The sequence below is a fragment of the Manis javanica genome, chromosome 3 (assembly GCF_040802235.1).
Source record: "Manis javanica isolate MJ-LG chromosome 3, MJ_LKY, whole genome shotgun sequence".
NCBI lineage: Eukaryota > Metazoa > Chordata > Mammalia > Pholidota > Manidae > Manis > Manis javanica.
Window position 1 is genome coordinate 92,584,839 of NC_133158.1, and position 16,976 is coordinate 92,601,814.

The 16,976-nt window shown below is 34.4% G+C and overlaps 1 protein-coding gene across 3 annotated transcripts in view; it reads left to right on the forward strand.

Annotated features, from left to right (window-relative positions):
- GBE1 (1,4-alpha-glucan branching enzyme 1) overlaps window positions 1-16,976 on the forward strand; it is a 269,204-nt gene that overhangs the window by 65,176 nt on the left and 187,052 nt on the right. For all 3 annotated transcript variants that reach the window (XM_037001651.2, XM_037001652.2, XM_073231803.1), the window contains exon 3: window positions 13,125-13,240. In XM_037001651.2, coding sequence (XP_036857546.1) covers window positions 13,125-13,240 — 116 coding nt within the window. The remainder of the gene's footprint in view (window positions 1-13,124; window positions 13,241-16,976) is intronic.

A 16,976-nucleotide genomic window follows, 5' to 3' on the forward strand; every position in this document is an offset into this window, starting at 1 on the left:
CCTACAGACCAGGTCTTAATCTAAGCTGAACAAGGGCAACAAAACATCCACAGGTGTAGAAGATTTCTCTCAAAACTGGGGGGGGGTGAGGTTCTAAGCCTCACCTCTGTTGGCCCCCTTTTTCTCACCTGATGGCCCCCCTGCGACTGTGCCTGTCTTAGGTTGTTCCTCCCTTGAGGAATCTTACCCGTCTCTGGCTAACCGGTCATCTTCTGGGGCCATACAGGGACATGTAAAGCTGGCAAGTGAGAGAGAAGTAATGTTCTTTGAAAACGTTAGTTTTTTACTTCTTTGCAGATTTATGCTCCGTGGCTTCTATGCCCAGCACTTGTTTTGAGGTATCTTTACTTCCTGGAAAATTATGGTATTTTGTAATTTCACGTATGAGGCACAAATTCTAGTAAAGGGCTGTAATTAGGAAGGAAGAAGAAAAGCTATAGAAGTAGCAGAGGGAAGAAAACATGAGATGATTAACTAAGTGTCAACAGGGTTATTCCATTCAACATTCTCTCATAACTCTATTTCTAGAAAACCTTCCATCACTAGTTTCACTAGCATTGTAAACAAGGGGGGCATTCTCAGTGGAAATGGGGTGGTCAGTGTTTGGCTAACTAACAGCAGGTTTTGGTACTTTATGCCAAGATCGCCATTTGGCCCCTGCGTGTTCCATTCTTCAGGAGCACTGTCCTGAAAAGGCTTCTGGGAAGTTTATGTTATCTTTTCCATGCTGCTTAGCAAAGGTTAGCTTAGTCTTTGGCAACAATGCAAGCAAAAACAAAGACAGTAGTATAATGGAGAATAACAAAATCAAGGTGGGTAATAGACGGAGCCAGCTGCGAAGGCCCCTGCTTTGTGGGGGTCTCCTGCAGCCTGAGCTCTGCTACACAGCTTGAGTAGCATGGCTCCCCAGCACCTGCTGATGAGGGATGGGGGAGCTATTCCCCATTCTAAACTCCACGATGCTAGTTATTCCAGGCTTTATGAGACCTCTAGATCTGTGACGCTTTCTGATGTAGCTGTGTCTCTCCGATGTCTGTTCTTGCCCTCTTGCTCTGAGGTCTCCAATCACTCTTCCTGAGAGTTTCATTTCTTTTGAACCTTGGCCTTCTACCATGCTTGCCCTGTAAAACTGCATCAAATCATCTAATTTCTTTGCTACTGCACAGCTTCTAGGCACTGAGAGGACAGTCACACACCCATATGAACTGTTGCCTCTAGGGTTTATGGCCATTAACACTCCATAGAAATCATTTCCACATCCCCAGTCAGCTATTTCTTACATCCTCCACAGTACCTATTTCGTTTTCATGAAACACTCCCTTCAGAATCCATAATTTCACTGCCTCCTCCTTTAGCATAATACTCACTCTTCCTTTTTGGAAAGAATAGAATCCAAGAGAAAGGAAAATTTCAACTTCCAGACCAATTTTCTAAAAAGATTTCTGTATCTGTATTCATTCTTCCTATGTACTTTGGAAAATTAGTGGAAGAAATTGATGACATGAATCTCTTTCTCTTATTTTAATATGATACATCTGCTTACCTCTTCTTTTTCCTGTCAGCCTCTCCCTCTGATGCTTCCTTTCTCTTTTCATGTAAAGTTGTTCACTTCTTTTCTTTCTTAAATGTACTTGAAAACTAAAGAAAATGCCTCCCTTAATTCTCCATCTGATTTCTGGAATGATATTTTGGATCATTGATTTCCAAACATAGAAAAAATTAGGGAGCTTTATAAAAGTACATTACACTCCAGATTTGATTTAAGGATCTGGGGCTGAGTGTGCTGATTTTTAACTTAAAAGCAGCTATGTTAGGGAACTGTTGTCATAAAGTCATAACTGCTGGGGTAATGCTGACCATGTAGTATATGGAGCAGGTTTAAAATGGAAAGTTTAAAGAAATTGTATATCAATACTTTTATAGATAATTCATATTATGGAAACATGTATGTGCCTATAAATACCTATATAGTAAAAAAAGATAATTTTATACTAAGGTATTAGCATGGAGGGGATTGGGTTTATGAGTGATTTAGTATCTTTTTAAATTAGATTTTTTGCTTTTTATTCTTCAAAGAATATACTTTCTTTTATAATAAGAAAAAAATAGTGCTAGAGAAATAACAGTACCCTCATGCACGAGTGTTCCACCATTAAACATCCCCTTCCCTCAGTTTAGCTATCTTTTCCTTATTTGACTTGTCTGAAGTAATAGATAGTGTTGATCACTTCCAGTTCTTTTTATTTCTCTTCTCTCCTACTTAGGTATTCCCTGTCCTGTTCAGTAGCCACCTGAGCAAAAAATAATCTCTCTCTGTTTCCCCTACTAACCAAGTGCTGCTTCTTACTAATTTTAACTCTGAGATAGCTTTCACATGTTCTCTCTTTTCCCACCCCATCTTCACTGTTCTAGTTAACATAACCAACTGAGTGAGATGGGTTCCACTGATGCCCAAGGAAGAGTGACCAGTAGTTTCAAAGGCTGCTGAAAGCTTATGTAAGTTTTAGTCTGAAAAGAATAGTTGGGACTGGAAAATTGGAAGTCACTGGTGACCTTTGCCAGAGCGTTTCAGAAGCATTTTAGGGGATGAAGATTTAAGAGCAACTGGAGGTAGCAGTCAAGAAATTGGGCTGTCAGTGGCAGGAGAACCAGAGGGTAACTTGCACCAAAACAGAGGTATTCTATATTGCTATTGATGTTATTTCAGCATTAGCAAATATACCAATTCATCATATTTGCATGCTGACAGTAAAGAGCCTGAAGAGAGAGAATGTTTGAAAAACCTTAGAAAGTGAGAAAAAAGTTGAAAACACACAAAAGGAAAGAATGGAATCAAGGAATGAGACTTGAACAAGAGAAAAATAAAAACAAAGACAAGACCTCTTACAAACTAAAGAGAGGGACGTAAAGATGGCTGCATAGATCATTTGTATATTTGAAAGCAGACAGCTGAGGGAGTTCTTATGTGAGAGCCCCAGTTTTCTCTGTGAAGTAGAAAACACAAAGTTTTCTGCTGCAAGGAAGATAGTGTTTACCTCTCTATGGAGACACTGGAAGCTACTCAGTAGAAGGAGTCATTTTTGTTATCGTCTCTCTCTGTGTCTCTGTCTGTCTTGCTGTCACTTTATTTTACTTTGGTGGTTATCCTCCATAAAACTATACACCACCGTTCATGCTTGGCATTTTGTGAATAGTAACAAAATCCTTGTTGACTAAGGTTGCGTGTCTAGAGAGAAGCTGGAATCACATGCTCTGTCACTTACTTGCTTGGCTGGAAATGGTGACTTATCCAGGGTGTTAAACAGACTTACATAGGTCTTTCTCTGGTGTAACTGCCACACACCTATATAATACATTCAAGTTTTTCAAACACATACTGTTGAGCTCTTCTACTAAGAAAAAAATCTACTTGTAAAATTTGATTTCTACAGCATGAGATTACAGAAGAAGAGCTGTAATTGATAGTGCAAACATGAATTCTAGTTAAGAGTCCAATATGTGCTATGCACTTTTCTAATGTAGATGGATGTTGGCCTGTGTCTAGATTGTTTCTGTATGTCTTGCAGGGTAAGAGCACACATAGACAGAAACAGGAGTCAGACTCATGGATTCAGATCCTTGCTCTGTCACTTAACAGCTGTGCACGACTTTGGCTTTATTGCTCTTCCTCTTTGAGCCTGTTTCCTCATCCATCAAATGAATTTTGTACTACTTTATAGAACTTTTGAGATAATTGAATTAGATATTGACTGTCAAGCTCTAAGGACAATCCATAACTACTGCTGCTTCCATCAGTGTCAGCAAGTCATCCTATTTTTTGTTATTGTAATGACATTTATTACTTTTACCACAATAAAAGTCTTCATTCCTATGTCATTAGTTTTCAGACAGCTTCTACTCAAACCATTTTTTTTTCTTAAGGGAATGAATTGTGTATGATAGTTTTTAGATTTATTTTCCTTATAGGACTCTTCAAGGGCCTAAGGTAAGTTCTTAACAGCAACAGCAGCTTGATGTGCTTATATTGATAATCAAACCTAAACTTGCTGGTAATCTGGGTGCCAGATGAAGAAAATATTTATTTTTATTTGCTTAAAAGTCTGTTTTCATTCAGCTTCTAATATGGTCAAGTTGTTCTACCTTTGCAAAGCCTTGAAACATTTAACCATTTTCTCTTCAAAGAAGTGTCTTCAGCTATCCAACTTGACTCTTTATTCTACTTACTGAGCAGGCTATCTTCTCAGCATTAAATTTTTATGTATGTCTCCCTACATCTTTTCCTTTACCATATCTCTGATAGAACCTGATTTTAGTCTAGAGCAATAGCTCAATAGATATGAACAAATAAAGGCTACCTGACCTTTAAAATATTTTTATTCTTAACAGCTTTTTTGAGATATAATTAATTACCATACAACTTACCTATTTAAAGTATACAATTCCATGGTTTTTAGTTTATTAAAAACAGAGTTGTGCAACCTTAACTGCAGTCCATTTGACGACATTTTCATCACCCCAGAAGCAACCCCATACCCTATAGCTATCATCCTACAATCTTAAGTCCCTTCCCTAGCCCTAGGCAACCACCCATCTACATTCTGTCTGTATAAATTTGATTCTTCCAGATATCATATATAAATGGAATCATGTAATATGTGTCCTTTTGTGAGTAGCTTCTTTCATAATGTTTTCAATGTTCCATGTTGTAGCATGTATTAGTCCATTACTTTTTATGGCCAAATAATATTCCACTGTCTGGTTATGCAACATTTTGCTTATCCATTTCTACATTTCTATGTCTTCCTTGTAGACATGTCTGTTTAGATCCTTTTCTTATTTAAAAAATTGTGTTGTTTGTCTTTTTATTATTGAGTTGGATATTCTTTGCATATTCTAGACTTGAGTTCCTTATCGGAATATGATTTGCAAATATTTTCCCCCATTCTGTAGGCTGTCTTTTCACTTTATTCATGGTGTCATTTGAGCCATAGAATTTTTAATTTTGAGGAAGTCCAGTTTATTATTTTTTTATTTTGTTACTTGTACTTGTGGTGACATATTTAAGAACTGAGGTCACAAAGGTTTACCATTGTTTTTGTTTAAGAATTGTTTACATTTAAGTCTTTGGTTCATTTTGAATTTCTTTTGTATGTTTTGAGGTAGAGGCCCAGAATGATTCCCTTGTATTTGGAGGTCCAGTTGTCCTAGCACTATTCATTGAAAAGACAATTCTTTCCATATACAATGGTCTTGTAACCCTTGTCAAAAATTAGTTCATCATGGACATGAGTTTATTTCTATTACATTGTTAGACATGTTACAAAATATTATTTTACTTTCATTGGTATGTTTCAATAAGTGGCTATAGGGTTAGGATGGAGACTTATACAATTGCTTTCCTGATTACTATAGGCCCCAGATATACCCCCACACCAGGGACTGGTTCAGGTGGAATATCTTAAGATGAAAGACTGTATTTAAACTGTGGAGAAGCATTCCTAAACTGAAATATATGCTGAGGTCATGGTTAAGTGGCAGTCGATAGTCACATAACATTTAGCAGTGATCTGGAGTGTGTGGTCAAAGAGAGCCCCTTATGCAGGTCTAGATGTTTGCTGCCATGGAGGTTTAATGCTGACCACAGTTTAATGCAGTAGGCAGTGAGATGTAATTGAGGGCCATTCTTGGCCCATGGCATGCTGTTGCTTCCCCTGATGACTGACCATACTTCATTAGTACCACTCTTCCATTCTTTTCTGCTTCATATTTTGCCCTCTTCTGTGTTCTTTCTAAGCTTTAACCATTAATTACCTTCTTGTTTACTGTCACTGAAAGATTATAAAATAAGAGGATGGTCATATCCAGACCAAAAACAAATACATGGCATACAAATCAATAATGTAAGTCATATCAAGGATAAATGTCATTATCCTCAAGTCCCAAATAATGTTTACTTTTAGGCAAGTATAGATGGCAAGAATCATTGGAAAATGGGTCAATTTTTAGACCCCATTGAAATGATAAAATTTAATATGCCCCTAACTTGTAATGGATCAAGTAAATTAAAAATAAATGGAGAATTTGAAACAAATGAAATTATATTTCCTCAAGGATTTGTGGAATATCTGCAAAGATAGGTCATATATTGGAGCACTTTTTAGAACTGAGTTCTGAGGGTAGATTCTGAGATAGAGGGTAATAGATAAGGGGGAAGCCCAGCTAGGTAGGGGTACTTCAAGCAGAGCAACTTTGTTTTACATGTTTTATGTAGTTTCTGTGCTGGAGCTTTCTATAAAATCTATTTAGAGATAATTGAATGGTTTACACTGCTAAAAATAAATAGGTTGGGAAATAAATAACTGGGTTGATTAACACTGTATTTAAGGCCATAAAGCATACCAAGTTATTGAATTCATTTCAATAAAACTAGAAATAAGTGAAAAAGTTTTAAAGAAAATATAATACCCACCACCCAGTTTCTCCCAAATAAGAATAGGATTAAAGAGAATAGTCAAAAGTAATAATTATAGCCTACTTTGAAAAGAAATGAAAGCACTATGTATCAAAAGCTGTTTGTTACAGCTAGATGATAATGAGAGGCAACTTTTCTTATGCTGGTCCAATATCTGATTCACAGAATTCAGAAAATGATTTGAATGCCTGTTTTCTAAATTCTTCCAAGTATGGTCATAATGAGGATTATTTTAGATGCATTGAAAAGAAGTTAATTTATTGCATACAATGGATCCTTTGGGCATTAGGGTTAATTCTCTTAGTGAGCCCTGTTTGAGCAGGGCTGGCATGCCTTGTTATTAAAATGATAATCCCCATTGTTGATGGCGGTATGAGTAGTTGAGCATTCTCATATGCTGCTGGTTGGAGTGTGAACTGGAACTGCATGTCTGGAAAGTAGTTTGTTAATCTGTTTTTAGAACCACAAATAAATTAAGATCCTATACCCTTTGCTCAATAAGATTACTTTTTATAACTGGTAAGAAGGAAAAAGATTTGGGTGTTTGTGCACAGAGACTTGATAACATTAGTTTTAAAATTTTTATTATGGAAATATTTTTTAGTACATGTGACCCTTGAACAATGCACAGGTTAGGGGAACTGACACCCTGCATAGTCGAAAATCACCATATAACTTTTGACTCCCCAGAAACTTAGGTCACTACATAGCATATTGTTGACCAGAAGCCTTCCTGATAACATAATCAGTCAATCAACATATATTTTGTATTTAATACATATTATATATTGTATTCTTACAATATTGTAAGCTAGAAAAAAATGAAGAGAAAATGCTTCTCCAGTATTACATTGTATTTATTGAAAAAAATCTACATAAGTGAACCCATATAGTTCAAACCCATGTTGTTCAAGGATCTGCTGTATATGGAAAAATAGAGATGAGCTTTGTCTTTGTTTGTTTGGTCTGCCATAACAGAATACTACAGACTGATGGCTTATAAACAACAGAAATTTTTTTTCTCACAGTTCTGGAGGCTGGAAAGTCTAAGATCAAGGCACCAGCAGAATCTCTATCTAGGGAAGACTCTCTCCCTGGTTCATAGACAGCACTTTTCTCTGTGTCTTCACATGGCAGAATACAGCAGAGAGTTCTCTGGGGTTTCTTTTATTAGGGCACTAACCCCGTTCATGAGGACTCTTCCCTCATAACCTGATTACCTCCCATGAGCCCTACCTCCAGATACCATCACATAGATTCATCTATTTCAGTTTGTTTCTGTTTTATGTATTTTTTTTGATTGATTACCTGGTTCTATGATCACAATATAACAAGGTACAATCCAAGAAGACTACTAATCTGTGTTCTCCTTTCCCATATACATAATAATTTCTATTCATTTTGGGGTTATATTTTCATGCTTTTTGAAAGCACAAGCAACTACATATATTCGTTTATCACCCCCTTTCTTTCATAAAAAGTATCATAATATAAATACTGTTCCTGTAATAAAGAAACATGGTTAACTCTATTTAAAGTCACATTTGTCACACATTTTTTGGCCATTGTGCTCTTTTCTTCTATGTGTAACTTCAGAACAGTCTAGTTTAGTAAGTGAAGCTCTAAATTACTTGACCTTTTTCTCTAATTTCTGGAATTTCTGGAAAGCTACATTTCACAGGACTAAGCACTGTTCTTTAAAATAATGAGATATTAGTATCTCATTGGTTCTGAAGTTAATGGCATTCTGGCATACTCAACTTGGTTCATGAAAAGCATGGCTAACCTATACTGTATGGTAAGAGCCATTTCCCCTAAGAAGTAATGCTGGAAGTCTTAATAAAAAAGTTACCAGCGTAAGTTGAAAAAGAATGATTCCCAGGTACTCAGCTGAGAGAATGAATTATCTAGAAAGGAAAAAGAGGACATCAAAATATACATCAGAAAAGACTACTGTTCTCCACCCTAAAGGCTGTGTAGTCCTTTCATAATCCTGGTAAGGGCAATGTCATAAGAAGTTCCTGCCCTGAAGATTATGACTTCTTGGAAATAAAGTAGATGCTGTAAACTTCCTTCTTGACATGCCAACTTTGCATTATTAATCTATGTAAAACTTTGCATGATATGAAGCTTGAAACAATTAAATAACATTGTATGATGAAGAAGGATGTTTACTTGCTTTAAACTGGTGATATTCCAAATATTTAACAACTGTGATGGCATAAGGGACATCCACTCAGATGGAAGGTGACTGAAATCTGCCACAGAAGCCATTACTGGCCTTACATTAATTAGCCCTGCTTGCTGCATTCACCAGGGATCTTACCTCATTGCTTAGTGAGGCCTGCATGTGCTAGGGGTTGACCCAAGTGTGGACCATGTTCTTTCACACTGCATCCACATCAAAGATGTAAGGTTCTGCACAGTAAGTTGGAACCGTTTCAACCATGTGTGAAGAAAATTTATATTCAACTTAAAAACTCAACAGAAATGAGGTGGCTAAGTGCTAATGAAGAGAAATACTCTTCTGTGAGTTAAAGAGGTTCGGAATATTTGAAGAAGGCTGATATTTAGGAATTTTATGTGAGGCTTATTAAATTAGAAAAAGAAAGGTTGTTGGGTGTGAGGTAAATACAGAGTTTGTGAGCCTAATGGAGTGACCTTAGTTAATGTTTGATCACCTATGCCAAACGTGTGTTTGCAGTTCATATTAAGCTGAGCATCTCACATCATTCCTCTTCTATATCTTGATTTAAAATTTGCTGGTTGTAAGTCTATGAATAAATAGAATCTTTTTGCAATATCATATGATGAATTTTAGCCCATTATTAATAAAATACTTAATAAAATGTTTTTAAAAATATGTCAGGTTATCCTAACTTTAAATAACTATCAAATGTCTCAAAAAATGTTATAATAAAATAATTTCTGCAACATTTTCTGAAAATTTTACAAAACTAGAATAATAAATATACCTTATTTTGGAGGTTCCTAAGCTTTGAACCTAGCAATGTCTGCATTGTGGTAGGAAATATGGTATAGAAAGGAAAATGAGTTAGTATGTTAACATTTAAAAGTTTTAATATTATTTTCCTAGGTAAAAACCTTCACATTTTTATTTTTTTCGGTATCGTTGGCTCATGAATTTTAACCAAATGATCTTTTGTTGAGAATATTCTAGAAAATATTATCTGTAGATATTAAGAACAGTATATTGAGTAATGGTCTTATATATTTTTTTGTCATGTTCAAATTATCAATTCTTATTCCTTCACGTTAATACATTAAAATTCCTTAACACCACAGATCTTTTCTATAATCTTTATCTCTCTGGTCATCCTATTCCCCAAATCCTAATTGTAAATTCCATGTGAGTATTATTTACCTTGAAAGATTATTAATAATATTTTGTATTTCAGAGCTTTCTTGACTTATTGATTTAGAGCAGTATTTGGTAGTCTATAAATCTAATTTAATCTAGAAAATTACTCACAAGTCTAGGAGTAGAGAACACCTAAACACACAGATTTAATCAGACAATCTTTTTCTTTTTTTTCTCTTTTCCTGAAGTGTGATCCCTAGGATGATATTAACATCCGCTGGGAACTTAGAAACGCATATGATTAGGCTCCAGCTCAGATATGCTGAATCAGAGCTCTGGGGGTGGGGCACAGCAGTCTTTAATAAGTCCAGGTGATTCTGGTATGAACTAAAGTTTGAGAATCACTGAACTACAGAACTCCCAATACTTGCTTAAATAGATCTAAAGACTCAAGTGTAACCTGAAGAACTAGATCAACCAATATTCACAAACTAATATGAAAAATCACATTGATTTTCACATTACTGAAAACAGTTTTGAAATAAATCTGCATACTTACATTTCCCATATAATTGAAACCTCATTTTCAAAGTAACGAAATCTTATTTATAGTTGAGTTTTTAGAGGATCCTGCTTTATAAATTTTACTGTTCATTTTGTTATATTGTTACTTAATATAACTTCTTCCTGAGGAGATAATAACTGTCATTCTGAAAACTAATTTTGAGTTTGGCATTGAGCTGGGCCTGCATTAAGCACATATTTAATGAATGAATGAATGAATGAATGAATGAACTAATGAACTGTACCCTTTATTTTCAGATCTAACTAACCAGGAAAAGATCTGTTGCTTGTCTTAGGTGATTAGTTTAAAAAGAAAGTAAATGTTTAAACCATTATAGTACCTAGATAATCATATTTTAAGGTTTTTTAAATTTTTTATTATATCTTAAATTCTTTGCTTTTGTAAAGGAATATCACACCATATATAGGTGAGGTGTATTTGAATTTTTAGGAGAAAGTATTAACAACAACAGAGTCTGTTGAGCTGTTTCTGAAGATAAACTGCCTTCGGACATTTTCAGATTGTCTTCATAATGGGAAGTAGGGAGACGTTTAGAAAAATCTTTATTTAAATATTTTTTTTTTTGCTCCCACTCTAACCACAGCTTTCAGTCTGGCTGGGTATGAAGATCTTAGAGTTGATGGAGTGAGAAAATTGGTGTGTGAAGAAGGAAATCATGGCATAAACAAGCTTCCTGATGCTTATATTTTCTGTTGCGTTGAGAATCTCATGTCATAGCCCTACAGTGCATAACATCACAGGGCTGCTTCATTTTTTTTTTAGATCTGTGAAATGTTTTAGATATAAACAAATGAAATAATGTAATAAGCATCTCTATGTATACTACCTATCTTAAGAAATAAAATGTTACAGCTATTATTGAAGCTTCGTATGTTCACTTTCCTCTATGGGAAATTACCCATATGGGAATGATGGTCAACATTCTCATTTCTATTTTGATAATTTTACTGCATAAATATGTATCCATAAATGTTATATAACACTGATTTGCATAGTTCTTGAACATGATATAAATGGTATTCTTCTATACCCCTTTAAAAGTAATTATGTTTTAGCTAATTTTACATAGATATATTCACGCTAATCCATCCATTTACGTAGTTGTATGCATCCTGTTGTTTAATTATACTACTGTTTTATGGCTGTTACAGTTTTTTTATAGCTTCCATTTTTTTCTGCTCTTGCAGAAAATTCTTCAGTGAACATTTGTGAATGCTTTTTATGCACATTTGTGAAAATTTCTCTAGGCTATTACCTGAGTAGAAATGTGAGGCCTTAGAGTGGAGATATCTTCAATTTTGTAGTATAGTGCCAAGTTATTTTTCCTTTATACTCCCAGCTTCAGTGTTATTTTATATCCTTGTTGACTACTTGATATTTTCAAACTTTTGTGTATGGGAAATGCCATCTCATTGTTTTAATTTGTGTTTTCATTAATGAGAGAGCTTGAATACCTTTCTGTATGTTTATTGGCCATTCATGTGTCTTTCCCTAAATATCTTTGTCCATTACTCTACTGATTTTCTCTTTTCTTATTGACTTACAGATGTTCTTCATATTGTTTGGTTGTTTTCTCTTTCTTGGTATATTTATTATGCATATATTCTCCAAGTTGGTTGCTTATCTTGTCATTTTGTGTGTCTGCCTAGCTGTCATCTACCTATAAAGATAAGTTTATAATTTTAGTGGTCAAATTTATCAAGCTTGTCTCTATATTTCTGTGGGGTTTTTTTTTTTGTATCTTGTTTAAAAAACACTTTTTAAACCCAAGATTTTTAATATATTTCCCTGTATTTTCTTGTAAGCATTTTACAGTTTTTACCTATCATATTTAAACATCAGTCTGCATTTAAATATTTCTTGGGTATATTATTCAGTAGAGATCCATTTCTTTTTTTTTTGTATAAGGATAGTCAATAGTCACGGCACCATTTGTTGAACAGTGTGTCCTACTCACTGATTTTTAAGGCCACTTCTCTTATATGTTTCTATATAACAGCACATGGAGCTCTTGTTCATTTTGCTTTTTTTACAGGATCTGCAATCCACTTTTCTTTGCCCCTTACAGTTTATAACTTTTTGCCTTTCTTGTTTTAGACTTTTCTTTAAATGTTTAATTCAGTTCTGTTATAAGCTTGTGGATTTAGATAAATGTAAAACGATTATAATTATTTTTCCTCATTTTTTTGTACTATGATATAGATCTTACCTAATCACCTAGAATGCATTTCTGTTTTTTCATATTATCTCCCTTTGTTTATAATGTTTCTTTAAAAAGGAACATTATCATTTTCTTTATATTCTACTTATTAATACATGCATTAGAATTGAAAGTACAATTAAAAATGCAATAATCGTTAATATTAAAATGCAAAAGGCAAACTTTCAAATAACATTTCTTGAAAATAAATTAAGAATAACCTACTTTTGTATGGAGAATATAGCCAGTAGTTCTATAGCATATTTCTATGTTGACAGATAGTTACTATATTAGTAACTATATATTAAATACTGTGCAGCTGTTGAAACACTGTGTTGTATACTTGGAATCAAAATAATATTTTGTATGAGCTATACTTCAATAAAAAATGAAATAACCTTTTTCTAATTGTATTTTGTTTAACAACTTAGGAAACTGATTTTTAAGCAATTTGATTCTGTGCAAATAGGCGATATATACTTTGCTTGAAATTGATTAAATATTAGTCATATCATTTATTGTTAACTGATCTTTATTTTTTTAGATGATTGGAATCCATTTTCTTACCCATACAAAAAACTAGATTATGGAAAATGGGAGCTGTATATCCCACCAAAGCAGAGTAAATCTGTAGCAGTGCCTCATGGATCCAAATTAAAGGTACTTCCCTCCTTTTTTTTATATGAACTTATCATTTTCTTTTTGTCCTTTGTGTAGAGTTTGATTTAAAATATTAGAATGTAAACCAATGAATGATAATTACAGGAGAAACAGTCTAAGTGTTCAAGTAGAGGAAAACTTAAGGGAAGTCATTGACAAATTGGCATGTGTTAGATTGGAACTATTTGTTTCGTAAGGTACTAGTAAATTATATATTTTAAACTTGGAAACTTTATATAAGTGATTAAGTAATTGTAAAAGTTTAACTTGGGAAACAGAAACTTTAATAGAAAAATGAAATGTCTTCAAATCAACAAATGTAGAGAGAATTTTTATCTGTAAAAAGTCTTGATAAAATTGATTTTGTGATGAGCTCCATAAATGTGGGAGGTGATAACTCTGTTGGAGAACTGTGAATTTTGGGGACATGAGGTTCCCGGTCATTCCTTTTTCTGGTCCTGACACTAGGGCTCTTGTTTCTTCTGTTCTCCTGCCTTAAGACCTCCTGGATTAGCCAGGGGCCTGCCTGTCAGAGGCAAGCTCTGAGTGACCTCCTCACTCTTTCTGCTTGGATAACTATGTGGTCTGCTTCCAGGGTGCACAGAGCCTGCAGAGCCCATGTAGCTGGGCTATCTTATCAAGGAAGGCTTGAAGAATGGGTCCTAAAATCTGGATTACAGATTTCAGGCATTTGATTCCCTAAGAGGCTTTTTAAATCCTTGAACATTTACTTGGCTTTAGCCCAAACTCACATAGTTATATGATATTTCCTTGTGTATCTTCTTTTCCTTGTATATTTCCTCTTCCTTCTTCGGACACTGTGATAGCATCCATAACATTTGTCATGATAAATCTTGTGACTGAATTATTGTTTTTACTGGTGTATTTTTATTTAATAATATTAACTCAGAGTTACTTAAAATATATGTAAAATCAAATTGTTTTACAGTTTTTTCCCTAATAATGAAATTATAAGTGTATCCAAAAACTATTGAAATATTGACATATATAATATAGTTACCCAAAGAGCATATTGTCTGTAATAAAGAGACAGTTTAACGTAGGATGGCAGCCAAGGTTCTTCTTAATCTGTAGTGAAATGGAGAGAAAGTAGCTATAGTATACAATAAGAGGGATTTAAAATTAATATAAATAATCCTTTTACCAAATCAGTATAAGCTCCACAAGAGCAGGAGCCTTTTCTATTTTGTTTGCTAATACTGTATATTCTCAATTCTTAGAATAGTTCCTGACACAGTTGCACTCAAGAAATATTTTTTGAATGTTAAACCCATTTTCAGACCCAGTCTTTGAAGAATTAAACCAAATAAGTTGTTTCTTCTATGGTTTCTAAAACCTGATTTTAGAGAACTATGAGGCAAGGCAAATATAGTACTGGTTTTATTATTGTTTTAGGTGTTATAACCATTTTATTTTTGTCTTGCTTTGTTTTTAAGAACTGAACTTACTAATTTTTTAAGTGCTGTAGAAATTTTTTTATCTTGACTTAGAAAATTTTGATACCTTACATATTTTTTGGAATAAATGGCGAATGAATTAATTTTTATATGTTGTTTTTATACATGGGGAAAAATAATTGTTTACTGGGAATGAGTGATTATTGATATATACAGGGAATAATAGTTGGTATTTGTCTGTCTCATCCAACTACAAATCTTTTATACTTTCTGTTATGTTCTGAATGTTTGTGTTCCCACAAAGTCATACATTGAAATCTTAATGCCTGAGGTGATGGTACTAGTAAATGAGGCTTTGGGAGGTACTTAAGTCATGAGGGTGAGCCCTGTGGGTGGGGTTAGTGCCCTTACAAAACAAGGCTCCAGAGAGAATTCCCAGTGCCTTCCACTTGTGGAAGATACAAGAAGTCCACAGGAAGAAGGCCCTCACCTGACCACCCTGGCATCCCAGTCTCAAACTTACAGCCTCCAGAACTGTGAGAAAAAAATTCCCTTTGCTTGCAAGCCACCTGGTCTGTGGTATTTTGTTCTAACAGTCTGAATGGATTAAAATACCTTCTATAATATGCTAGGTAGTGTATACCATGCTTTGAAAAATTTATTTTGCCTAGATGAAATGAAATTAACATACAATATAAGAGGTAGCTTTTACCTTTTCATGTGGCTTTTAAATCTATGTCTAATGTGAAATAGAATTCAACAAGTATAAAGTAAATTGTTGTATAATTTTTCTTTACTACTATTCCCTAAAAATTTCAGTGAGGATAACTAGCTGGAAACTTAGGGCTCAAATATTGCTTATGGTGTTTAGATGTTTCAAATGCGGAGGAAACATTAAGGTGCTATTATAATGTTAATATGGTGATACAGTGAGTTTTTCATTTATGGGAAATGATACATCAGATTTTCTTTGAGGGAGTGGTTAAATTCTCTGTAAAAAAATCAACTAACTTGAGGATTTTGGCCTTTCAGTCTGGAGTTGTCCCTAGATAGTCTATCTTGGTAATTAAAAATTTTATTTTAAATTGAACTTAAAGATTTATTTCAGTCCACCAGGGATTGACCTTTACAACTCACTTGAGGATGTTTCTCTTATGAAATATCTGTAACCGTTAACAAAAAAGGACAGTTACCTACCTTTGAAATAATAGCTTTGTTTTCTCTGCAAAACACCTGGTCTTCTCAGTTGAACACTTTGGAAGAAGATAACCTAACTGCTTATTATGGTCATGTAAATGTCTCCTTTCTATTTTTTAAGTTAATTTACCAAGCAGAAAATATTTTTAAAATAAGATGATAAAATAAGGTGAATTAAACATTCAAAGTTATAAAGATAGAGGGAAAGAATATAAATCTCTGTTCCTGAAGTATCAGACATATATTTCTCATACTTTTTCTTCTGAGTACACATATGAAGGTATTTTTTGTTCACCATTTAGAAATACATACCTTTAATAGCATTATTATATTAAAAAAGCTTCCAAAGTTGATTCATGGAAATTTAACATAATTATTGAGTATGCTGTATGTTAGGTGCTGTCCTTGTTCTGTGGTGTTTGTACTGAATGGTGATACGTGTGGGAGAGTGTGTGTATGTGTTTTAAAAAAAAGTGCTGTCGGAGTAAAATACTAGTGAACAGTTTATTCATTCTCTGATGGTAACAGGGGAAACTACAGAGGGGTAGAAACATTGAAGCATGCTTGATATCCTGTTTGGAAGTTGACAAGAGAGACAGATGTTTTAACCTGATGGTATTGCACGAATAAGAGTGTGTGTATTGACTGAAGTTCCCATAGGAAGCAAATGGCACACTGAAAATAGTCCAGTTTGAACTGGTTCCTCCCCACTTCCCCCCCAAAAAAAGGCTGTTTTCAAAGTTAAGCGTGTTGTAGTTCAGACCTCGAAGGAGGTTGGGATGCGGGGGCTTAGTAGCACCCAAAAATTCTTCTTGCCTAGGCTACAAAGACTATGGGGTCATTTACAGTACTTGGAGTGAGAAAGAGTTGGCCATCTTAAGAGAAGCATGGATTTTGGCAAGAGACACAGTTGATTCATGGTACACTTGCAGGGAAGAATCCAGAAGGATAAATAAACAAATTCTCTGCTCTCTTCCTCTTCCTCTCTCTGACCTCTTACTGGGGCTTCCCATTGGCTAAACCTAGTAAGGCCGTGTTCTGGGGAATGTGTTCCACAGGGGTTTCCTCCTGAGGAGGAGAGCTGCATGAGAAGTAGATCTTTTCTAACTAGAAAACGTAGT